Consider the following 25899-nt stretch of genomic DNA (forward strand, 5'->3'; position numbering starts at 1 on the left):
ATTGTGGAAAAGACAGAGGCAGGTTTGGTGTATGTTACTAAATAAAAGAAACAAATTTCAAGATGAATAAACCAGACATGGTAAATTAATCAGTATGACTCGGTATTTGGAATATTGGGCCTCAAAAGAGAATAATTGAAAGTGAAAATTATTAGATAGAGTATTTTCATCGATAATTGCTGAGAGACGCCAGCATTGACAATAGGGTTGCTGATGTCCAGCTTCAGAAAGGATGACAAGGCAGCAATAAAAAAGGATGATGATGCGGAGTTACTAAAAATACAGCTTGCAGTTAATGCTAAATTTGTAATCACCAGATTGAATGAGGATCCAGCTCTTATTATGAAAAAAAAATCTCAAAACGCTGATTCAGTGAGATATGGGATTATTTTCATTAAGCGGTGAAAGTTCTAGACGAGAGTTTCAGTTACAATGTGCAAAACTTATTAGAAAATATATTTTTTCACTGTTGTATATTAATTGGTGCAATTGAACTCACCTGTGATTACCTTCTCTCCACCAGGTAAGATCAGAAGTTGTCCCTGAACCTGTATAACAAATCTATCCCACAAAATAGAAATACTACCAGAATATCGCAAAAGATCACAAGATATAGGAGCAGAAGTCGGCCCATTGACCCATCATCTGATCCGCTATTCTAATCATGAGCTGATCCATTCTCCCACTCACCGGCTCTCTCTCTGTAACCTTTGATGTCCTGACAAATCAAATGCCTGTCAATTTCTGGCCTAAGTATACCCAACCACTTTGCTTCCACAGCCGCTTGTTTCAACAAGTTCCACAGACTCACAACCCTCTAAATGTTTCTGCATCTCTGTTTTAAATTGATGCCCTTTTAGCCTGAAGTTGTATCCCTTCTCCTTGACTCTCCCACCATGGGAAACATTCTTGCCATATCTACTCTGTCCAGGCCTTTCAGGTTTCAAAATGCCTCCAGGAGGTCCCCCCTCATCCTTATGAACTCCAAGAGCTGTCAAATGTTCCTCATATGCTAACATTTTAATTCCTGGTATTATTCTTGTAAATCTTCTCTGAACTCTCTCCAATGCCAGTACATCTTTTCTCAAATAAGGTGCCCAAAACTGTACACAGTACTCCAAGTGAGGTCTCACCAGTGCTTTACAGAGTCTCAACATTACATCCCTACTCTTACATGTTATTCCTCTAGAAATGAATGCCAACAATACATTTGCCTTCTTCACCACTGACTCAACCTGGAGTTTAACCTTTAGGGTATCCTGTGGTCAGTGCCACCCTGTTACAGCATCAGTGATCTGGGTTAGAATTGGGTTCTGTCTGTAAGGAGTTTGTACATTTTCCCCATGTCTTCATGGATTTCTTCCATCCTTCAAAATATAGAGGTTGATCAATTGGGTGTAATTGGGAGGCACGGGTTCGTATAAAATCACCCTCCCTCCACAAACTCTGTCCAAAATTCCCACTGTTTCCAGAAAGCAGCCAACATACTAAAAGATCCATCCCACCCCAGTTACACTTTCTTTTCCCTCCTTCCATTGGGTAAAAAATACGTGAGTTTGAAAACACGCACCACCAATCCAGGACTGCTGCCATCAGACAATTGGATTGACCTCTCATTAATAAAATTACGTTGCCTTTAACCAAACCTTTTCTCTGTAATATTTATACTCTGTATTTCTGTTTTATTTTACACTACATGTTAAACAAGATGGGCTGACTTGTCCGTATAGTTCGCAAGACCTTATCTCGGTACTCCGCCCTTAGGCCAATTCAATTCAATCTACATGGTCTTGCTGTTCAAGAATATTAGCTGTCATTGAATTCAAGGAAAATTGGCAAGTTTGAACCAAAATTAGTTTGAAAATAGATGACAAACAGGGTTGCTTAAAGCCAGAAATTGAAAGGGATCAGTGTTGATACCCATAGTGTTTATCCTGTACTTTAACAATTAGGATATGAATGTAAGAGATAATAATGAGTATATTAGAGACACATGTGTATTAGTACATTTGAAGATGTCATGAAATTGACTGTCTCTGATAGGGATGAAGTTCTTATTAAGTTACCAAAGATCATTGGTCAGCTACTGACTGGAATAACTTAACCCCATCGAGTCTGATATGATTTTTTGGAGATTAATAAAGGTAGAAAATAAACCATGACTGGAAGGGGCCCAGGGTGTGTTGAATAGAGGTATCCTTGGTAGCATAGTGGAATGCTGGCATCATGAGGCAGGGGTTGAAATATTAGACGGTAAAAAAGGCAATGTTTTCATGGATATCTTTAACACTTCTGACAGGGCTTGGTACCCACCTGATTCAAAAAGGCCTCAGTCTTAGGGAGGGTGGGATGGGAGGAGGGAGGGGGGGGGGGGGGGCGGGAGAAAATGGCACTGTATATATTTGAAAAGGAAAAAGTATGTATCATGGTTAATGTGGTTTATGGTGTGAAAAAATAAATAAATAAATAAATAGATAGATAAATAGATAAATAAAAGGCCTCAGTCTTACCGGTGTCCAAGAAGAGTGTGGTAACCTGCCTAAATCACTCACATCCACAATGATGAATGGCGACATGGATCCTGGATTTCCTCATCTCCATTCCTCAAACAGTCCAAATTGGCAAGAACATCTCCTCCACTATCTCCATCAGCACCGGAGCCCCACAGGACTGTTTACTTAGTTCCCTGCTCTACCTGCTTTACACCTATAACTGTGTGACTTGGAAGGACAACAGTGCCATCTACAAATTTGCTGATGATACCACAGCAGTGGGCTGTATAAAAATCAGCAATGAGTCAGTACACAGGAGGGACTGTGAAAACTTGACTGAATGTACTAATAATAACCTCACTCAATGTCACCAAAACCAAGGAGCTGATTGTAGACTTTAAGAAGTAAAATTCAGAGGTATACAATCCAGTGATCATTGGGAGAATCATAGGTGGAGAGAGGAGCAAAATTAAATTCCTGGAAGTCACTCTCTCAGAGCACCTTTTGTGCACCCACCTTACTAATGTCACCATGAACAAAGCACGTCAGCTCCTCAACATCATGAAGGAATTTGGGATGACATAAGAAACCTTGACAAACTTTGAAAGATGTGTAGTGCAAAGTGTGCTGACTGGCTGCGTGGTGGCCTGGTATTATGGGGGCACCAGAAAGCCCTGCAAAATATAGTGGACACAGCCCAGGACATTACAGGCAAAACTCTCCCCAACATTAAGAAAATCTATCTGGAACACTGGCGTCAGAGAGCAGCGGTAATTATCAAGGAACCATATCACCCAGCACACACTCTATTCTTGCTGCTGCCAGGAAAGAGGGAGAGGTGCCACAAGACTTGAACCACCAAGTTAAGGAACAATTGCTACCCCTCAGATTCAGAATTTATTGTCATGAACAAGTCACGAAATTCGGTGCTTTACGGCACCATCAGAGTGCAAACATTCATATAAACTATACAACAATAAATTTAAAAAAAATCAAAATTGTGCATGAAAAGTAAAACAGTGTCTTTGATTCATTGATTATTCAGGAATCTGACAAGAGCAAGGAAGAAGCTGTCCCGTGCTGCTGAGTGCTCAGCTTTAGGCTCCTGTATCTTTTTCTTGATGATAGCAGAGTGAAGAGGGCATGGCCTGGGTGGTGATGGTCTTTGAGAATAGAGGTGGCTTTATTAAGACACTGTGATGTCCTTGATGGAGTAAAGGCTGGTGCCTGTAATGTCATAGTCTGAGTTAACAACCCTCTGGAGATTTTTTCTTGACATGAGAGTTGGCACCTCCCTACCAGGCAGTAATGCAGCCAGCCAGAATGCTCTCCACGGTATACCTGTAGAGGTTTTCGAGAACCTTCAGTGACATACCGAATTTCCTCAAAAAAGAAGCACCTCCCAGAATATAGCCAGTGGTGAGCCTCCTTCGTGATTGCATCGACATGAAGGCTCCTGGACAGATCCTCAGAGATGTTAATGCCCAGGGATTTGAAATTCTTGACCCTCTCCACTACAGAACCCTCAATGAAGACTGGGTCGTGTTCCCCTGACTTCCCCCTGAAGTCCACGATCATCTCCTTGGTTTTGCTAATGTTGACCGCAAGATTGTTGGCAAGACTCAATGAGCTGATCTATCTCCCTTCTGTATGCTTCCTCTTTTTTTAAAAATTTTTTTTATTTTTCACACCATAAACCACATTGACCATGATACATACTTTTTCCTTTTCAAATATATACAGTGCCATTTTCTCCTCCCCCCCTCCCTCCTCCCATCCCACCCTCCCTACCCCCCCCCCGTCCATTTAAAGTACAAAATCTAGGATACATTAAACCAGTCAAACAATGTTGTCATTCAATAAAAATAAACAAGAAATTCCACTGAGTCAATTCTTTTCATTTCCTTCTCCTTTCGTTAATTTAGGTAGTGAATGTCCCCGGTAGGTTTTCTCTACTGTGTTTCATGTAAGGCTCCCATATTTGTTCAAATATTTCAATATTATTTCTTAAACTATATGTTATTTTTTCTAATGGGATACATTTATTCATTTCTATATACCATTGTTGTATTTTCAAATTATCTTCCAATTTCCAGGTTGACATAATACATTTTTTTGCTACGGCTAGAGCTATCTTAACAAATCTTTTTTGTGTACCATCCAAATCAATTCCAAATTCTTTGTTTTTTATGTTACTTAGGAGGAAGATCTCTGGATTTTTTGGTATATTGTTTTCTGTAATTTTATTTAATATTTGATTTAGATCTTCCCAAAATTTTTTTACTTTCTCACATGTCCAGATTGCATGAATTGTTGTTCCCATTTCTTTTTTACATGGAAAACATCTATCAGATAGTATTGGGTCCCATTTATTTAACTTTTGAGGTGTAATGTATAGCCTGTGTATCCAGTTATATTGTATCATACGTAACCTCGTATTTATTGTATTTCTCATCGTTCCAGAACATAACTTCTCCCATGTTTCCTTTTTTATCTTTATATTTAAATCTTGTTCCCATTTTTGTTTAGTTTTACCATTTGTTTCCTCATTCTCCTTTTCTTGCAGTTTAATATACATATTTGTTATAAATCTTTTGATTATCATTGTATCTGTAATCACATATTCAAAGTTACTTCCCTCTGGTAAACTCAGACTGCTTCCTAATTTGTCCTTCAAGTAGTATCTTGAGTTATATTGTATTTATCTTTCATTTGTTCAAAGGATAATAATCTATTTCCTGAAAAACAATTTTCTATTCTTTTGATCCCTTTTTTCTCCCATTCTCTAAAGGAAAGGTTATCTATTGTAAAAGGGAGTAACTTATTTTGCGTCAATATTAGTTTTGGTAATTGATCATTTGTTTTATTCCTTTCTACATGAATCTTTTTCCAAATATTGAATAGATGATGTAATACTGGAGAACTTCTATGTTGTACCAATTTTTCATCCCATTTATATAATATGTGTTCAGGTATCTTTTCCCCTATTTTATCTAATTCTAATCTAGTCCAATCTGGCTTTTCCTTTGTTTGATAAAAATCTGATAGGTATCTTAATTGTGCGGCTCTATAATAATTTTTAAAGTTTGGCAGTTGTAAGCCTCCTTGTTTATACCATTCTGTTAATTTATCTAGTGCTATCCTCGGTTTCCCCCCTTTCCATAAAAATTTCCTTATTATTTTCTTTAACTCCTTGAAGAATTTCTCTGTCAAGTGTATTGGCAATGCCTGAAATAGGTATAATATCCTTGGGAAAATGTTCATTTTAATACAGTTTATCCTTCCTATTAGTGTTAATGATAAATCTTTCCAATGCTCTAAATCGTCCTGTAATTTTTTCATTATTGGATAATAATTGAGTTTATATAGTTGGCCGAGATTTTTATTTATTTGTATACCTAGGTATCTTATTGCTTGCATTTGCCATCTGAATGGTGATTCCTTCTTAAATTTTGAGAAATCCGCATTATTCATTGGCATTGCTTCACTTTTATTTATGTTAATCTTATAACCTGACACTTCTCCATATTCCTTCAATTTCTTATATAATTCTTTTATTGATAGTTCTGGTTCTGTTAAGTATACTATAACATCATCTGCAAATAAACTGATTTTATATTCCTTGTCTTTTATTTTTATCCTTTTTATATTATTTTCTGTTCTTATCAATTCTGCTAGTGGTTCTATAGCTAACGCGAACAATAAGGGTGATAGTGGGCATCCCTGCCGTGTTGACCTGCTTAAGTTAAATTGCTGTCATTTTACTGTCATTTTTGCCAATGGCCCCTTATATAATGCTTTAATCCAATTAATATACTTCTCTGGTAAACTGAATTTTTGCAATACTTTGAATAAATAATTCCATTCTACTCTGTCAAAGGCTTTCTCTGCGTCTAAAGCAACTGCTACTGTTGGCGCTTTACTCCCTTCTACTGCATGAATTAAGTTAATAAATTTACAAATATTGTCTGTTGTGCGTCTTTTTTTAATAAATCCAGTTTGGTCTAGATTTACCATTTTCGGTACATACTCTGCTAATCTGTTTGCTAATAGTTTAGCTATTATCTTATAAACTGTGTTAAGTAAAGATATTGGTCTATACGACGCTGGTGCGAGTGGATCTTTCCCTTGCTTTAGTATTACTGTAATTATTGCTGTTTTACATGAATCTGATAAGCTTTGTGTTTTATCAATCTGGTTGATTACTTCCAGGAGGGGAGGAATTAATAAATCTTTAAATGTTTTATAGAATTATATTGGGAATCCATCCTCTCCTGGTGTTTTATTATTTGGTAATTTTTTTTATTATCTCTTGTATTTCTACTGTTTCAAATGGTTCTGTTAATTTATTTTGTTCCTCTATTTGTAATTTTGGTAGTTCAATTTTAGTTAAAAATTCATCTATTTTCCCTTCTTTCCCTTCGTTTTCAGTTCAGTATAATTGTTCATAGAATTCTCTAAAGTTTTCCTTAATTTCTTTTGGATTATATGTAATTTGTTTGTCTTTTTTCCTTGATGCCAATATCATTTTCTTAGCTTTTTCTGTCTTAAGCTGCCATGCTAGGATTTTGTGCGTTTTTTCACCCAGTTCATAATATCTCTGTTTTGTCTTCATTATATTCTTCTCCACCTTGTATATTTGTAGTGTTTCATATTTTATTTTTTTATCTGCCAATTCTCTTCTTTTAATTGTATCTTCCTTCATTGCTAATTCTTTTTCTATATTTACTATTTCCCTTTCCAACTGCTCTGTTTCCTGATTATAGTCCTTCTTCATCTTGGTTACATAACTTATTATTTGCCCTCTAATGAACGCTTTCATTGCATCCCATAGTATAAACTTATCTTTCACTGATTCCGTATTTATTTCAAAATACATTTTAATTTGTCTTTCAATGAATTCTCTAAAATCCTGCCTTTTGAGTAGCATGGAGTTTCATCTCCATCTATACATTCTTGGAGGGATGTCCTCTAACTTTATTGTCAATATTAAGGGTGAATGGTCTGATAGTATTCTAGCTTTATATTCTGTTTTTCTTACTCTATCTTGCATACGAGCTGATAACAAAAATAGGTCTATTCTTGAGTATGTTTTATGTCTAGCTGAGTAATATGAATATTCCTTTTAATTTGGATGTTGTTTCCTCCATATATCCAAAAGTTGCATTTCTTGCATCGATTTAATTATAAATTTGGTTACTTTGTTCTTTCTGTTAATTTTTTTCCCAGTTTTATCCATATTTGAATCCAAATTCAGGTTGAAATCCCCTCCTATTAATATGTTCCCTTGCGTATCTGCTATCTTCAAAAAAATATCTTGCATAAACTTTTGATCTTCTTCGTTAGGTGAATATACATTGAGTAGATTCCAAAACTCTGAATATATCTGACATTTTATCATTACATATCTCCCTGCTGGATCTATTATTTCCTCTTCTATTTTAATTGGCACATTTTTACTAATTAATATAGCTACTCCTCTTGCTTTTGAATTATACGACGCTGCTGTTACATGTCCTACCCAATCTCTCTTTAATTTCTTGTGCTCCAATTCAGTTAAATGTGTTTCTTGCACAAATGCTATATTAATTTTTCCTTTTTTCAGTAAATTTAGCAGTTTCTTCCTTTTAATTTGGTTAAGTATTCCATTGATATTTAAAGACATATAGTTCAGCGTTGGCATTTCATACTTTGTTTATCTTCCCTTTCTGTTTCTCCATCATCACCTTTCCTTCTTATCCATTTCTGCTTTCTTGTTTCTTGTTAAGACAACATTTCTAAAACATCAAACATTTTCCTTATTCTCCTATTTAAAACTTCTTTAACCCCATTCTCCCCTCCCCCTCCTGAGTTGCCCTTTATCCCTTGTCGGACAACCACATTTCCCCTCTCCATTTGGATTTGCGAATTTACTCGTAAACGTCAGCTGATTTAGTAGTGACCGTAACTCCTCCCCTCCCAGCCCCCCCCAGAAAAGATTTAAATTTTCATATGTAACAAATGTCACTCTTTTAATTCCCTCCTTATTCCCTCTATTCCCTTTCCCTCCCTTATTAATTCTTGTCTATACTCTATATATTTTCCTCTAAATACGGATACATTCATGTATACACACTATATATATATACACACACATACACCCCTTTACCCACATACATATAGTTCGTGGTCATTTTTACTCTTATTACATGTCTTCATCTCTCTGCTTGTTTTGTAGTTGTTCTGCAAATTTCCTTGCTTCCTCTGGATCCGAGAATAGTCTGTTTTGTGGCCCTGGAATAACTATTTTAAGTACCGCTGGGTACCTTAACATAAATTTATATCCTTTTTTCCATGAGATTGTTTTCGGTGTATTGAACTCCTTCCTCTTCTTCAGGAGTTCAAAACTTATGTCTGGATAGAAAAAATTTTTTTGACCTTTATATTCCAGTGGCTTTTTGTCCTCTCTTACTTTCTTCATTGCTTTCTCCAATATATTTTCTCTTGTTGTATATCTTCAGAATTTTACTAAAATGGATCTTGGTTTTTGCTGCGGTTGTGGTTTCAGGGCTAAAGTTCTATGTGCCCTCTCTATTTCCATTTCTTCCTGTAATTCTGGTCTTCCCAAGACCCTGGGGATCCAATCTTTTATAAATTCTCTCATATTCTTGCCTTCTTCATCTTCCTTAAGGCCCACTATCTTTATATTATTTCTTCTATTATAGTTTTCTATTATATCTATCTTCTGAGCTAACAGCTCCTGTGTCTCTTTAACTTTTTTATTAGATTCTTCTAATTTCTCTTTTAAGTCTTCTACTTCCATTTCTACAACTGTTTCTCGTTCTTCCATATTTTCCACTCTTTTTCCTAACTCTGATATGGCCATTTCCATTTTATTCATTTTTTCTTCTGCATTCTTAATTCTTCTTTTTATCTCATCAAATTCTTGTAATTGCCATTCTTTCACTGATTCCATATATTCTTTAAAAAAAGATACATCCATTGTCTTGCTTTTCTCTTCTTCTTCCACTTCTTTCTGTTCTTCTTCTTCTTCTTCCTCTGGGTTGACCATCTGTTGTTTCCTTGTTTTCTTTTTACCCTCTTCTTTCTTGTTGTCGTTATTGTCTGTGTTCTGCACCTGCTGCTGTGCTGCAGGTGTCTCTCTCAGCTGTGGAGATCGACTCCGCAGCTGTTCCCCTCTCCCGTCAGTGTGTTTTTTTTCATGCGCGGTTGTGCACTTTTACTCGGCTCTACGAGCCATTTTTGTAGTCCCGAGCCCGGGACTTCCACTGACCTGCGGGAGTGGGTTTCTCTCTCCGCGGCGGGCCTCTTCGGACATCCAAACCATCAGCAGCCAAGCTCATGCAGGGGATCAACAATAGGCTTGAGGGGCTGTATGGCCTACTTCTTCTTCCGACATTCTTTCTTCTTCTTTTCTTCCCGTTGTTTTTGACTTTTCTCTCTTCGCTGCCATTTTCTTCTCACCTTTATTTTTACTTTATTATAAATTTTAATCTTGTACCTTGGTGCTTTGTGTGTTTTTTTTAAACTTTTCGGGAGAGGGCTGGAATTCCCTGACCGGCCACTACTCCATCACGTGACTCCTCCCTGTATGCTTCCTCAATGCTGTTTGTGATTCTGCCGACAACTTATGGTGTGATCGTCATTTCGTTGGAATTGTGCCTGGCCATACGGTTATGGGTCAATGAGTCCACCATCAGACTCCTAAGCAGCAGATTCAATCAGACTCGCTTTGCACTTTATTTATTACTGAATAAAGAATCTTAGGTTGTATGTGATGTCATGTATGTATCCTGAGAATAAATTTTAACTTTGATTAGTCTACAAATGGAGTATAGTGAGTAGTTCCAGACATTGCATTATAGGAAGAATATGATTGTGATGGAAAAGGTGTGTGATGATAGATTCATCACCAATGTGTATAGGTTTATATGTACAGATGGTAGTGTAGGATGACTGTGATTGGCTGAGAATGTAGCCATGCCTACTGGTAGGTATTAAAGGATTGCTCCTAGCCAGACCAGGTCATTCTGGACTGGTTGACCTACTTGTGATATGCTCCAGTTTTTTAGTTAATAAAAGCCTTGGTTTGGATCAACAAGTCTTGGTTCTTTCGACGCGCACTACAAGGTGTGATTAAATGTCACCTAGGATGGAATTTTATTTGTAAAGAGAGTTGGCAGTGAGTGTGAGGAAAAAGTGAGGGGGAAAAAATAAGGTCACCTAGTGCTGGAGACATCAAATAAAACTAGAAAATACTTGAGGTAGGAAGCAGTTTAGTCGACCTCCACCTATATATTTGGCGGTCAAGAATGTAGTCTGGGTCTTGAATATCAAATAGCGAGAGCACAGCATTTGTAAAGAAAAAAAATGTCCTCCAAATGTTGTGCACATAATCCTAATTTGAACATTTCAATCGAAAAGGAAACAAAGGAATGATGAGATTGGTGTAAATGAGTTGGTAAATCAGGATGGAGTTTGATATTGTGTATGACCAAATGGAGATCACAGTAACAAAGGGTTTCATGAATTCAATTCTTGCACAGAAAAACTGGGAAGATCATAGACAAGAGAAAGTGCTAATGAAGAATTCGAGGTGCAGGAAGAATTATTAAAAACCTGCTTCTCTGGCATGTGCCAGACATGACAAGTTTATCAGATATGCTGGTTAATCAAGATTTGTTTCCATTGGTGATGTCCCATCTTTGTCCCTCGATGTTGCCCTGATAACCACCCATTTATTAGTTATTGGTCTGGCTGCTATCTTGGTGCTGGCCTGGGAACTGTTTTAACGCTGTCCTGGTCTAGCCACTCCATTTGAAATGCTGATATATAAAATGTTGGATAACTAAGCCTTTACCATCATTATCAAAACACTAATATTTAATATTTCTGCAATTCTCTTGTGAATATTTAGTTAACAATTGTCTTTGCTGAGAACAACACAACCTGGTGTTTTATTCTAGCCAATCAATTATTGGTCAAGAATGAGGACAGATGTTCTTCAATGGTCTTGGAAAAATGAAATAGTTCCAAATGTAGGAGGTAATAGTGGAGATGGGAGGATACAGCAGCAAGCAGGGGGAGGAGGGTTGGCTATGTGAAGGAAGTGGAGAGCTAAGGGAAAGAAGACAAGAAGGGGAGGGAATAAGGGGATTAGGCGAGAAAGTAGATCTCAAAGATTTAATTTATTATCATTTAATAAAAAAATCACATAAAATTTGCTTTGGTCTGCCATAAGGCAGGCAAATTTGCCATTGGCAGAAATTGCTTGAAGAAAAGCAAAGAGAGTCCCCTCAGAGTCACCAAGTGTCTGTGGATTTGCTTCCAGCATTCCCGCAGTCGTACACAGCCCCATCCAAACCATCAGCAGCCAAGCTCATTCAGGGGATCAACAATAGGCTTGAGGGGCTGTATGGCCTACTTCTGCTTGCATTTCTACCGTTTAGGTGTTTAAAGGGTCTTGATTAAAGCCCGCACGTAAAGTGAGCATAGGTTGAGTGGTCATAAAATAAAAAAAAACCCACAATGCTGGAGAAACTCACTCAGCATCCTTTATAATCAAAGCTAAAGATACATAAGTGATGTTTCGGCCTTGAGCCCTTCATCGAGGTGTGAGCGAAATGTTGGCAGGCGCCTGAAAATAAAGGTGGTCAGGTTTGCTGAGGCGAGACTCAGATGGCATTTTTTCCCTGCCCCAGTGTTTGCATGCGGGTGTTGGTCATAATTGTACATTTGCAGATGCAGAACTGGGCACCCCCTCCTGCAGCAGGCAAATAAAACTTATTTCAATTATTGGATTCCTGGACACCCACAAGATGACCAGACGACCTTCTTACTCCACCCCTTTTTGCAGAATGATCCCAGTGCTCACTTAAAGTGCGAAAAATGACGAGAAATTATCTTGGGTGATGCCAATATGGTTCATCACCCAAAGCCGCCCTCCCTTTCCACGCACCACACGAACCTGGCATGACACCACACAACTGGCACCCGCCTCGCCCAATCGCAGCGTGCGATTGAAGCACGTTGAACACCAGGATCCAATCGGAGTCGTTAAAAGGCGGGACTTCTGGCAGCAGGTTCGGGTTTACCCCTCCCCCAGGCGCTGGACAGCATTGGAAGGGCTGAGAATTGCTCTCCGGCGCGGATTGGGTCCAATATATATTTTGGTCGGTTCAGTTGCTCAAAGGAGGCGAGATTGATCAGAAGATGCCTCACAGTTTCAAAGCGGGGGACCTGGTCTTCGCTAAAATGAAGGGTTACCCTCACTGGCCGGCCCGGGTGAGTACCGCGCTGTCTGAGGCGCTTGGCGGGAGGACCGTCTGACAGCGGGAGGAAAATAAAGGCAAAATCAAAACTTTTAACCTCCAATCCCTGGGTGAGGTCAATGCAAGCGCTTCTTTTCCGCCTTGAATTCCTTGCTCGTGGTCAGTTCTTTTGTTGTGAAAGAAGGGGGAGGCCTGGAGCATTTTTATTTTCTTTGCAGGAACTTTCTTTCTCAAGCTGACATTGATGTTTACTCTTCAGATAAGATTCCTGGCTGAAAGTTTTTTCTTTGTGCTTTGGAGGAGCGTTCGGGGGGCGGGGGGGGGGAATAGTAATGTGTTGTGCACGGTGTGGATTTTTCTGGATGCACTGGTCTCCGTTGGGCGAGCTGTGCAGTGTGCTCTGGGAGTTGTAGTTCTTCGGGGCGGCCAGCATCCAGGCGATGGCTCAGCCGCAGGCCCGGTTGGACTCCATTTCCCGTCATGCTGTGCGACGAGGGGGGTTTGATGTACCTGAGCTTCCTTCAACCTCGACTGGGGTCTAATGATTTCCTGGGGGGTGGGGGTGGGAAGTGTTTTGGTTGCATTTCTTAAGGTATTTGTCTCTGGATTCTACAAAGATCATTTGTAAACGTCATGGGAGATCATTTAGTAACTTTAATGAACAACAGTCTCCAAGCACCCTTCTCAAGCTCTACTTCAGATGTTTTGGAATGACACTTCCTTGCAGTACTGGGGAAATTCACTTTGTTGTCCTTCGGATAAGATGTGAATGCATTGTTGCGTGGCATTCTTTAAAGAACATTTCTACAAACGATGCTTTGAAATCTGAAAGTGATATTTAACCTCTTGAATGATGCCTGCTATCACTGTAGAACCATTTCAGTATAGTAGGAATCTTAAATTAGGACATTGGGTAGAACTTGAAGCTTGAACCTCCAGCCCTTGCAGCCTCATTGCTCTTAAAAAGTTCACCTTTGTCAGAAAATGGCTTTAAAAATCCTGCTTTTCTCTTCTTTTGTCTCAGATGCACTTGTATTAAAGTTCAATTTCGTGCTGTCAAATAGAGGGAAATGGCATAACCCACTTGATCATTTAAGGCATTGACCACTTTACAAATAATCCCCGATTAACGTGTAATTATCTGTATTACATGCAATGCATATTATGCGTACTTACTTTGTAAGATCCTGACTAGAAGGCAGGATAGTAAAATATATTTCGGAGTGCATCTAGATTTACAGTCTTACGGCTGAGGATAAATCTACATTCTGTGACAATGAGATAATTCTGAAGTTTTTTTTTGTGATGTTTGTTTTAATCAATGATAGCCTGAAAGCCTGTTTAAATTTAAGCAAACAAATTCTGTACAGTAATAAATGTCAACTATGAAATTTTTGTTTTCAAAATTATACATGACTTCTAAATGATTCATGGAGCGACTGCCCAATTCCATTTGTTGAGGCATGGTGACATGATAGGAGTGAAAGAATTTGAAGATTAATGAATAAACTGCAAACTAAAACAGAAATCCATTCCAGCAAACTATAATATACAATCCAAAAGATTATTTTGGTGTCTTTCAAATACAGAAATTAAAATGGAATTGTTTGAGTTTGGAGTTCATTGGTCATTAACATTTATTCTGAAGGTACCACTCACTGTACCACCGGTGAGCAGAAATCCTGGGAAACTTGTATCAATGGGTTGTGCCCTCTCGAACGCTTTCCCACAATTTCTTGAAGTGTCTGTGCTATTCCATCATTGAAACAAAATATCTTAGACTGGACTTCCTTAAAATAAGTGGAAATGTTAAGTTTTTAACGGCTACGGAAAAACAGCAACTGAATTGCACAAGTTTTTCAGCATATAATTTTAGAATTCTCTTATTGTACTGTGAATTTAAAAAAAAAAATAGTGCTGAAGAGTTTTACATTTGTAAGAATCGGGTTTCCAATTTCTAGCTTCCAACTAAAATCCAAAAGTAAAGTTTTAATCATGGGTGTCCTCAATATATCCACTTGCGTTTCCATTTCAATCAAAATAGTTGGCACCTTGCAAACTTTTATTATTCCATCACCTGTGCTAATTCATTCTTGCTGCCTTAACCCTAAGCTCAAAAAATGCTTCCCTAAAAATGTCACCATTTCTGTTGAATGGCTCTGCCTTGAATGTTACATTTTAGCAAGATTACATCTTTGTGTTGATCACTGTCAAATTTTGTATGATGACCCTTCCATTAATTACTTTGATACGTTAAAAGCACCAAGTCAATGAATGTCATTGTTGATTAATATCTTGATCCAATTTGTTTTTACTTTGTTATTAGCCTATCTTTCTAGCTGTATCTACTCCAAAACTTGAGATGGTATATTTTAATCATCTCTCTTTAAACAGAAGGATTGGGTTCACACTGGTATTTATTACCATTGCAATAGGTTCTGGGCATTCCATGTGAAATAAATGCTTCGTGAGCAGGTTGGACTCCTGCTCTGTTCTGTCCTGTGTGTTCCATATATTGGAATAAAAGAGTGCTCAAAAATGTTTTGGACATAGACATTTTTTTTCCTTTATTTGTGCCTGTGCTCCACAGTTTTAAATTTGTATTCAAACAAATCATGTGATTAAAGTTTGCATTCTAGATTTTTTAAGATTATTTGTATCCATTTTGGTTTGACCATTTAGAAATTATAGCACTTTGTTCTTGTGCATAGCCCCCTCATTTCAGGGCACCATAATGTTTGGGACATTTGGCTTCTCAGGTGTTTGTGAGTACTCGGGTATGTGTAATTGCCTCATTGGTGCAGGTAGAAGAGAGCTTGGCTTGCTTTGAAGATTTTGATCACCTTTTGAGTCTTTTTGTTGCCATTTTTCAATATGAGGACCAGAGTTGATCCAAATAAGTCATTGTGAGGCTGAAAAACAAAAAAAAACAATAGGGGACATCACCCAAACCTTGGGATTACTAAAATCAACTGTTTGCAACATCATTAAGAAGATGGGTCATACTGGTGAGCTGAATAATCACAAAGGGACTGGTAAGATGAGGAAGATCTCCACTGCTGATGACGGAAGAATTCTTTATAATGAAGAAAAATACCCAAATGCCTGTTTGACAGACCGGCAGGTGTGGATGTGTCAGTCACTGCTGTCTGCAGAAGACTTCATGAACAGAAACACAGGGGCTTCACTGCAAGATGCAAACCACTAGTTAGCCACTGAAACAGTGTGGCCAGATTACAATTTGCCAAGGAGTATTTAAAAGAAAAAAACAAGGTCTTGTGGATAGATGAGACCAAGATTAACCTGTATCAGAGTGATGGCTGCAACAAAGAGTGGAGGCATAAAGGAACTGCCCAAGATTCAAAGCGTACCAATTCGTCTGTGAAACATGGTGATGGAGGTGTTATAGCCTGGACACACATGGCTGCCACAGATACTGGCGCAATTACTTTTATTGATGACATAACTGCTGATGGCAATAGCAAAATCAATTCTGAGGTGTTTCGTAATATCTTGTCTACTCAAGTTCGAGGAAATGCCTACAAACCTTTTGGACGGAACTTCATCCTACAGCAGGAGAATGATCCCAAACACACTGCTAGTAACAAGAGTTTTTCCAAAGCTTAAAAACTGTAAAATTCTTGAATGGCCAAGTCAGTCACCTGATCAAAATCCAATTGAGCATGCCTTCCATATGCTGAAGAGAAAATTTAAGGGGACAAGCCCCTGAAACAAGCAGGAGCTGACAAAGACTGCAGTAGAGGCCTGACTGGGCATCACCAGAGAAGATACTCAGCACTTGGTGATGTCTATGAATCATGGACTTCAAGCAGTCATTGCATGCAAGGAATATGCCACAAAGTTCTCGACACGATTAATACACATACCAATGCTATATCCCAAATATCATGGAGCCCTGAAATGAGGGGACTCTGTACAAAAAGCGTTGTAATTTCTACATGGTCAAACCAAAATGTATACAAATATCTTTGAATAAAATCTGGAATGCGCACTTTAATCACGTGAATTGTTTGTTTACAAATTTAGAACTGTGGAGCACAGGAGCAAATAAAGAAAAAGTGTCTTCGTTCCATACATTATGGACTGCACTCTAGACCTGGAAATAATATCTGAATATGTTTAAAGGTGGTTTCTCATTTAGTATTTTTATTTTTAGTGTATTACTCCAGACCGGCTATTGATATAGGTATACAAAAAGTTGTATTGTATGTCGCTAAACATTCCCTCAGAATTTTTGATTATTTGCTTCTAGTCACAGCACTTTAGGTTCAGTACTAGCTGCTAAAGACCGTATGGGACCCTCAGATTTTGTCACAGGTGAGGCAGAAGATATTTAATGGGACATGCTGCATTCCCTTTTCCATTTAAGATGGGCTTTCAATACATCAGTGAGATTCTCAATGCTAATCTGAATGTTGCTTGCTCATTTTGAGCTAGAGATTTACCAGAGCTGGTGGGCATGATGGCTTTGGGAACATGTTGATTTATTTTTTTGTAATGAATCTCATAAGAAAGTGCCTGTTTTGGGAGTCTAGTGACCACTCTATAAGTGAAGTAGATTGTTGATTGGCATTGATAGGGTGTAATTAAAGCTTTGATGGTTGGGGTAAAGACCCGAGAAGGAGCACTGACATTGGTTTGTATATCGTGTCAATGGATTGGAGGATTTTGTTCCAATAGTGTTAGTGTTTTTTTTTTTCGCAGCATTGTAAAAACCCATTGCTGGAGAAACTCAGCAGGTCAAACAGAGTAGCAAAGATAAAGATACATAGCCAAAGTTTAGGGCTTGAACCCTTCGTCAAGGTATGAAAAATGACAGGTGTCTAAACAAAATGCATCTTTGCTGCAAAACGTCCACTGTTTGACCTGCTGAGTTTCTCCAGCATTGTGTTTTTACTTTTACTACAGTGTCTGCAGACTTTTGTTTTCCTACTTTGTAGCATTATGCTTGTTGCATGAGCCTTTATCTCAAAACCATAGTAGAAAGGCTATGTGGTGGACCAAGAACTTAGAGCTGAGTTTGAAGACTTGATCATCAAACATTCTTCCTCTGATGGCTGTGTTCATGCCCCTGAAGATGATTATGAATTTCATCAATGGTATTTGCCTTTGACAGCCCTCCTTAAAAGCAGGGATATCCATGTGTTCTAGGGTTTTAAATGGATATTCGTTGCGGGAGAGGTTTGCATTGATTTTCAAAGAAAGATTGGCCGAGCAAAAAAATATTAACTGCTGGAGGAGCATCAGTGGGTTGAGCAACATTGGTCAGTGGGGAGGGGGGGGGGGGGGGGAAACGGGCAGGAGGTGATAATTAATGGAAAGTAATTTCCATACTTTCTTTAGTTGAAGAAGTTGCTGAGGCAAAGGTTTAGCTGGTTGTGTTCTTTTGATGGCTGAAAACCATCAAAAGTGAATATCCTAGAAGTTACAGTCATGATTGGTAGATTGTGGAGAGGATTATCAATTCTTTGATTTTAAAAAAAAAAGAAATATTGACCATCTCCACTCATTGCAATATTTGTGTGATTAATTTAGTTATATTGAGTGGTCTCAGCTTGATTAAAGCGTATATTAAGTGCCTAAAAATTTTCTGTTAAGAGATAGAACACTACAGCACATTACAGGCCTTTCAGCCCTAGATGTTGTGCTAACCTATATATTCCTTTTTTAAAAAACACCCTCCCTACATCATAACCCTCTCTTTTTCTTCCATGTAACTAAGAGTCTCTTAAATGCCCTTAATGTTTCAGCCTCCACCACGATCCCTGACAAGGCATTCCAGGCACCCACAACTCTGTGTATTTATTTAAAAAAAAAAAGTTCTGGCTATCCACCCTATCCATGCCTCTCAGAATCTTGTAGACCTCTTAAGTCTCCTCTCATCCTTCTATGCTCTAAAGAAAAAAAGTCCCAGCTCTGATAATCTTGCTTCATAAGAACTTGTTTTCCAATCCAGACAGCATCCTGGCAAATAACCTCTGGCCCCCCCCCCCATAGCCTTCACATCCTTTTTCATAAAATGAAAATTAATTTTCTAGTTTTAAAATCTAGGTCTCATCTATCCTGGCTTTCAAATCTTTTAGGTAGAACATTATGTAAGGCACAGCTAGTTATAAAAATAATTTTTTCCATTATTCATTTATTGTTTTGTCTCACAATCATTAATTCCAGTTTATCTGGGGCATGCCTGGCCTGTTTTGCCATCTTATTCAAATCTACCCTTTTTTTTCCCCCCTTGTCTTCTTTGGCTTGGCTTCGTGGACAAAGATTTATGGATGGGTATGTCCACGTCTGCTGCAGGCTCGTTGGTGACTGACAAGTCTGATATGGGACAGGCAGGCGCGGTTGCAAGGGAAAATTGGTTGGTTGGGGTTGTTTTTCCTCCTTTGTCTTTTGTCAGTGAGGTGGGCTCTGCGGTCTTCTTCAAAGGAGGTTGCTGCCCGCCGAACTGTGAGGCGCCAAGATGCATGGTTGGAGGCGATATCAGCCCACTGGCAGTGATCAATGTGGCAGGCACCAAGAGCTTTCTTTAAGCAGTCCTTGTACCTCTTCTTTGGTGCACCTCTGTCTCGGTGGTCAGTGGAGAGCTCACCATAGAACACAATCTTGGGAAGGCAATGGTCCTCCATTCTGGAGACGTGACTCACCCAGCGCAGTTGGGTCTTCAGCAGCATGGATTAGATGCTTGCGGACTCTGCCAGCTCGAGTAATTCGATGTTGGTGATGAAGTCATTCTAATGAATGTTGAGGATGGAGCGGAGACAGCGCTGATGGAAGTGTTCTAGGAGCCGTAGGTGATGCCGGTAGAGGACCCATGATTCGGAGCTGAATGGGAGCGTGGGTATGACAACGGCTCTGTACACGCTGATCTTTGTGTGTTTCTTCAGGTGGTTGTTTTTCCAGACTCTTTTGTGTAGTTTCCAAAGGCGCTATTTGGCTTGGCGAGTCTGTTGTCTATCTCTTTGTCGATCCTTGCATCTGATGAAATGGTGCAGCTGAGGTAGGTAAACTGGTTGACCGTTTTGAGTTCAGTGTGCCCAATGGAGATGTGGAGGGGCTGGTGGTCATGGTGGGGAGCTGTCTGATGGAGGACCTCAGTTTTCTTCAGGCTGACTTCCAGGCCAAACATTTTGGCAGTTTCCGCAAAACAGGATGTCATGCGCTGGAGAGTTGGCTCTGAATGGGCAACTTAAGTGGCATCGTCTGCAAAGAGTAGTTCACGGACAAGTTGCTCTTGTGTCTTGGTGTGAGCTTGTAGGTGCCTCAGATTGAAGAGACTGCCATCCGGGCAGTACCGGACACCGTCTTCATTGTTGAGGTCTTTATTGGCTATTCCCTTTTGGAATAGTCGATATACTTTTCCATAAATATTTTAAATATTATGGTTGCTGTCTTCTCCATGTTCCTAGTTGATATTTGCTCCACTCGGCCTTGGTCATTTCCCAGAACAAACTATAGCAGTGGGCCAAGGACTTGCCAATCAAGAAATTTTGTCTGGACACACTTCTTCAATCTCTATTATTGATATCTCAGTTTATATTTAAATATGGAGCTGATGATAATGCATTCTCTTTATTTTAGTAACAATATTTGATATTGGAGATGATTTGTTTTTGTAAAAGCACAACTTGTTGTTTGTGTTCTATTAATACTTTAGTGGCTATGCCACTAAATAAAATTTAGTTCCTAATTTAATTTGAAAGGCTAAGAAAATAAAGACAGTGGTGTGAGGATGTCTATAACACATTGATTAAAAGTTAAAATATTACAGCTTTTTGTGATCATATAACAGGAGTAGGAGTCTAAATTTTTTAGAAGAGTAGAGCAGAAAATGAGCTGTTACATTACATCCTAACAAATAGGAAAAAAATAAAGGGTAAATCTGTAGTTGATGAATTTCATAAATATAACAGCATTATTAGTGGAAGACGAAATTGTATTTTAAAAAAAAAAGTGAAAACTAAGTAAAAAGCAAGAAGAATAACAAATTCCTAAAATATGATTGAGAATGTTTTAAATCAAGAAATAAACAGCACCAAAGCATTTTATTGAGAGATACTGATAATCTAATTCAAATGGAATCTTTGGCTTGGCTTCGCAGAAGAAGATTTATGGAGGGGTAAATGTCCACGTCAGCTGCAAGCTCGTTTGTGGCTGACAAGTCTGATGCAGGACAGGCAGGTGCGGTTGCAAGGGAAAATTGGTTGGTTGGGGTTGGGTGTTGGGTTTTTCCTCCTTTGTCTTTTGTCAGTGAGGTGGGCTCTGCAGTCTTCTTCAAAGGAGGTTGCTGCCCGCCGAACTGTGAGGCGCCAAGATGCACGGTTGGAGGCGAGATCAGCCCACTGGTGGTGGTCACTGTGGCAGGCACCAAGAGATTTCTTTAGGCAGTCCTTGTACCTCCTCTTTGGTGCACCTCTGTCTCGGTGGCCAGTGGAGAGCTCACCATAGAACACGATCTTGGGAAGGTGATGGTCCTCCATTCTTGAGACGTGACCTACCCAGCGCACAGCCTAATGAAACATCAGAAACTTTGCCCACAGTTTTTCATTACTTCTTAATTGATGCCATTGATATGGAGGAAATTTTTCTACACCTATTCAGAAAAGAACAGAAGTAAGTAGTTTAACTGCATGCCAAATGTCACAGGTGAGGAAAACTAGAGTTCCTCATCCAAGACCAAAATTAATTCTCTTACAGAGGCTTGGACAGTCTACATGTGTTTATTAAGGGCAAATTTAACCGAGTATTTGTAATAACAAGGCAGATGTTGCAGGAGAAGTATAATCAAATTACTTCAAAAGCTCGCTTAATTACCACATTATCGACTCATTGGAAAGAAGCATGATATAATGGAAATATTTGTAACTTGGATTTATAATCGGCTAGAGGACAAGATATTTTTCTGACCGAAGAAAAATATCCGTAAGCTATGAACCGGAGAGTAGCAGACTTCAAGTACAGAGAACAAATGTAAAATTCCCACTGATTCTGCTCAGCTACTGAATTCCTTCAGCAGATTGTTTGTTGCTCCAGATTCCAGAATCTGTAGTTACCATTCAAAAGTACAGTCACGCACTCTTAATGTCCATTCAGGCAACGTTCATGCTCCCATAATTATTCAGTTACTGCAAGCAGGTCCGCAGCAATTTAGAAAAAGTGATCGCGAGCTATAGGAAATTGTTACTGTATACCCAAACTGATTTGACTGCCCCGCTCTCTCTCCACAGCCCTGTGTCAGTCCCAACCTGATCCCTGCTTGCAAATACAAAGTTTACAGATACACTACAGTGTCATATAGCTTTGCTAAGTATATAACACGTTGTATGCACAATGTCCACATTGCATATCATCCAATTTCATAGAACGTGTTTATAAGATTTGGATCACATTATCTGAAGGGATAGTGGAAGCAGATTTGCGTGAGATTTTTAAAAATTGGCACGTTGCTTAATTGGATTATTTGAAAGCTTGGCAGGATTCTACATTGGAAAAGTTTTTGACAATTGGCACAGACGTGATTGGCTGAACATCAAGAAATGTAATCTCCGTGCTTCTACGTTGGCCCAGACGTAAAGTTTTTCTGGTTATTATGAATAGCTTTCGTTTGACATGGTTTGCCCTCCCAATCTGGCTAAAACTATGGAGAAATTAGACAAAAGACTGTATAAGGAGTTTATAAACCTGTCTCACAGATTGGCACAAGTTATCAACATTTGGGTTGCTAATAAATATTGGGCTTTAGTTTTTCTAAACTATATCAAGTGATTGCAAGATGCTTATGTGCTTGCATGGCAGGAATTATTTTCGGTGTCTATAATTTGGCAAACCAAAACACTATTTGAGTGTTAAAAATACTGTATAATTTTTATCATTTATTGATTTTTGATGAGGATGGGGAAGGGGAGAGTGGAAATGAGGGAAAAGAAAAAATGTCACTATGTATATATTGTTTTTTTTTTAAATTTTTATTTTTCACACCATAAATCACATTAGCCATGATATACACTATTTCTTTTTCACACATATACAGTGACTTTTTCTCCCCCCCCCCACCCCCTCCTCCCAAGCCACCCCCCCACAACCCCCCCCCCCCATCCATTTTAGGTATACAATCTAGGTTGCATTAAGCCAGTCAGACAATGTTGTCATTCAACAAAAATACACCAGAAATTCTACTGAGTCCATTCTTTTCTTTCCTTCTCCTTCCATCAACTTAGGTAATGTTTGTCCCCGGTAGGTTTTCGCTATTGTATTTAATGTAAGGCTCCTATACTTGTTCGAATATTTCAATATTATTTCTTAACCTACATGTTATTTTTTCTAATGCAATACATTTATTCATTTAAATTTAGTAGTTTCTTCCTTTTAATTTGGTTATGTATTCCATTAATATTTAAAGTCATATAGTTCAGCGTAGCCCTTTTATATTTTGTTTATCTTCTCTTTCCGTTTTTCCATCATTACCTTTCCTCCTTTTCCATTTCTGTTTTCTTATTTTCAACTCTTTATAAGACAACATTCCTACAACATCCAACATTTTCCTTATTCTCCTATTTCTATCTTATTTATCCCCCATCTCCCCTTCCCCTCCTGAGATGTCCTTTATCCCTTGTCGGACAACCACATCTCCCCTCTCCATTTGGATTTGCGAATCCACTCGCAAGCGTCGACTGATTTTGCAGTGACCGCTATTTCCCCTCACCCCGCCCCCCCCAGAAAAGATTTCACTTTTCATATGTCACAAAGGTCACTCTTTTAATTCCCTCCTTATTCTCTCTATTCCATTACCTTCCCTTATTAATTCTTGTCTTCTTCTTTGGCTTGGCTTCGCGGACGAAGATTTATGGAGGGGGTAAAAAGTCCACGTCAGCTGCAGGCTCGTTTGTGGCTGACAAGTCCGATGCGGGACAGGCAGACACGATTGCAGCGGTTGCAAGGGAAAATTGGTTGGTTGGGGTTGGGTGTTGGGTTTTTCCTCCTTTGCCTTTTGTCAGTGAGGTGGGCTCTGCGGTCTTCTTCAAAGGAGGTTGCTGCCCGCCAAACTGTGAGGCGCCAAGATGCACGGTTTGAGGCGTTATCAGCCCACTGGCGGTGGTCAATGTGGCAGGCACCAAGAGATTTCTTTAGGCAGTCCTTGTACCTTTTCTTTGGTGCACCTCTGTCACGGTGGCCAGTGGAGAGCTCGCCATATAACACGATCTTGGGAAGGCGATGGTCCTCCATTCTGGAGACGTGACCCATCCAGCGCAGCTGGATCTTCAGCAGCGTGGACTCGATGCTGTCGACCTCTGCCATCTCGAGTACTTCGACGTTAGGGGTGTAAGCGCTCCAATGGATGTTGAGGATGGAGCGGAGACAACGCTGGTGGAAGCGTTCTAGGAGCCGTAGGTGGTGCCGGTAGAGGACCCATGATTCGGAGCCGAACAGGAGTGTGGGTATGACAACGGCTCTGTATACGCTTATCTTTGTGAGGTTTTTCAGTTGGTTGTTTTTCCAGACTCTTTTGTGTAGTCTTCCAAAGGCGCTATTTGCCTTGGCGAGTCTGTTGTCTATCTCATTGTCGATCCTTGCATCTGATGAAATGGTGCAGCCGAGATAGGTAAACTGGTTGACCGTTTTGAGTTTTGTGTGCCCGATGGAGATGTGGGGGGGCTGGTAGTCATGGTGGGGAGCTGGCTGATGGAGGACCTCAGTTTTCTTCAGGCTGACTTCCAGGCCAAACATTTTGGCAGTTTCCGCAAAGCAGGACGTCAAGCGCTGAAGAGCTGGCTCTGAATGGGCTATACTATCTATATTTTCCTCTAAGTACAGATACATTCACGTATGCACATTGTCTCTATTCACTCTTATACCTCTTTACCCGCATACATATCAATCGTGATCATTTTTACTCTCATTACCCGTCTTCATCCCTCAGTCTATTTTTGTCTTTACCCACATACATATCAATCGTGATCATTTTAACTCTCATTACCCGTCTTCCTCCCTCAGTCTATTTTTGTAATTGTTCTGCAAATTTTCGTGCTTCTTCTGGATCCGAGAATAATCTGTTTTGTTGTCCTGGAATAAATATTTTCAATACCGCTGGATGCTTTAGTATAAATTTATACCCTTTCTTCCATAAAATCGCCTTTGCTGTATTGAACTCTTTTCTCTTCTTTAGGAGTTCAAAACTTATATCTGGATAAATGAAGATTTTTTGCCCTTTATACTCCAGTGGTTTGTTGCCCTCTCTTACTTTTTCCATTGTCTTCTCCAGTACCTTTTCTCTTGTAGTATATCTTAGGAATTTTACTACAATAGATCTTGGTTTTTGTTGTGGTTGTGGTTTAGAGGCCAATACTCTATGTGCCCTTTCTATTTCCATTTCTTGCTGTAGTTCTGGACATCCTAGGGTCTTAGGGATCCACTCTTTTATGAACTCCCTCATATTCTTGCCTTCTTCATCTTCCTTAAGGCCCACTATCTTTATGTTATTTCTTCTGTTATAATTTCCCATTGTATCTATTTTTTGAGCTAGTAGTTCTTGTGTCTCTTTAGTTTTTTTATTAGATTCCTCCAATTTCTTTTTTAAGTCTTCTACCTCCATTTCTGCTGCTACTGCTCGCTCTTCCATCTTGTCCATTTTCTTTCCCATTTCTGTTAAAGTCATCTCTATTTTATTCATTTTCTCTTCTGTGTTGTTTATTCTTTTTCTTAAATCCTTAAATTCCTGTGTTTGCCATTCTTTAAATGACTCCATGTATCCTTTAATAAGAGAAAGTATATCCTTTATCTTGCCTTTCTTTTCTTCTATTTCACTGTATTCTTCCTCTTCTTCTTCCTCTGGGTTGGCCATCTGTTGTTTCTTTGGTGCCCTTTCCTTATCTTCTTTCTTGTTTCTATTGTCTTCTGTGGTCTCTTCTTGCTGCAGGTGTTCTGCAGCTGTCGTTGCCGGCTGTGGAGATCGACTCCCCAGCTGGTCCCCCCTCCCGTCAGTGTTTTTTTTAAATTCGCATCGCGCATGCGCGAGGAATCGCGCATGCGCGGTTGCGCACTTTTACTCGGCTCAGTGTGCCATTTTTGTAGTCCATTATTTACCGACCTGAGGGAGCGGGTTTCTCTCTCCGCAGCGG

The 25899-nt window shown here is 39.2% G+C and overlaps 1 protein-coding gene across 4 annotated transcripts in view; it reads left to right on the plus strand.

Annotated features, from left to right (window-relative positions):
• The window catches only part of hdgfl2 (HDGF like 2), an 87348-nt gene that overhangs the window by 7626 nt on the left and 53823 nt on the right, over positions 1-25899 (plus strand). The window contains exon 1 of one of the 4 annotated variants that reach the window (XM_069928849.1): positions 12564-12776. The exons of the other annotated variants lie outside the window; for them this stretch is intronic. Coding sequence (XP_069784950.1) covers positions 12705-12776 — 72 coding nt within the window. The 5' untranslated portion in view covers positions 12564-12704. Of the gene's footprint in view, positions 1-12563; positions 12777-25899 lie in introns of those variants that run through there. 4 annotated transcript variants of the gene reach the window in all.

This window comes from Narcine bancroftii, chromosome 3, assembly GCF_036971445.1.
Source record: "Narcine bancroftii isolate sNarBan1 chromosome 3, sNarBan1.hap1, whole genome shotgun sequence".
Lineage (NCBI taxonomy): Eukaryota > Metazoa > Chordata > Chondrichthyes > Torpediniformes > Narcinidae > Narcine > Narcine bancroftii.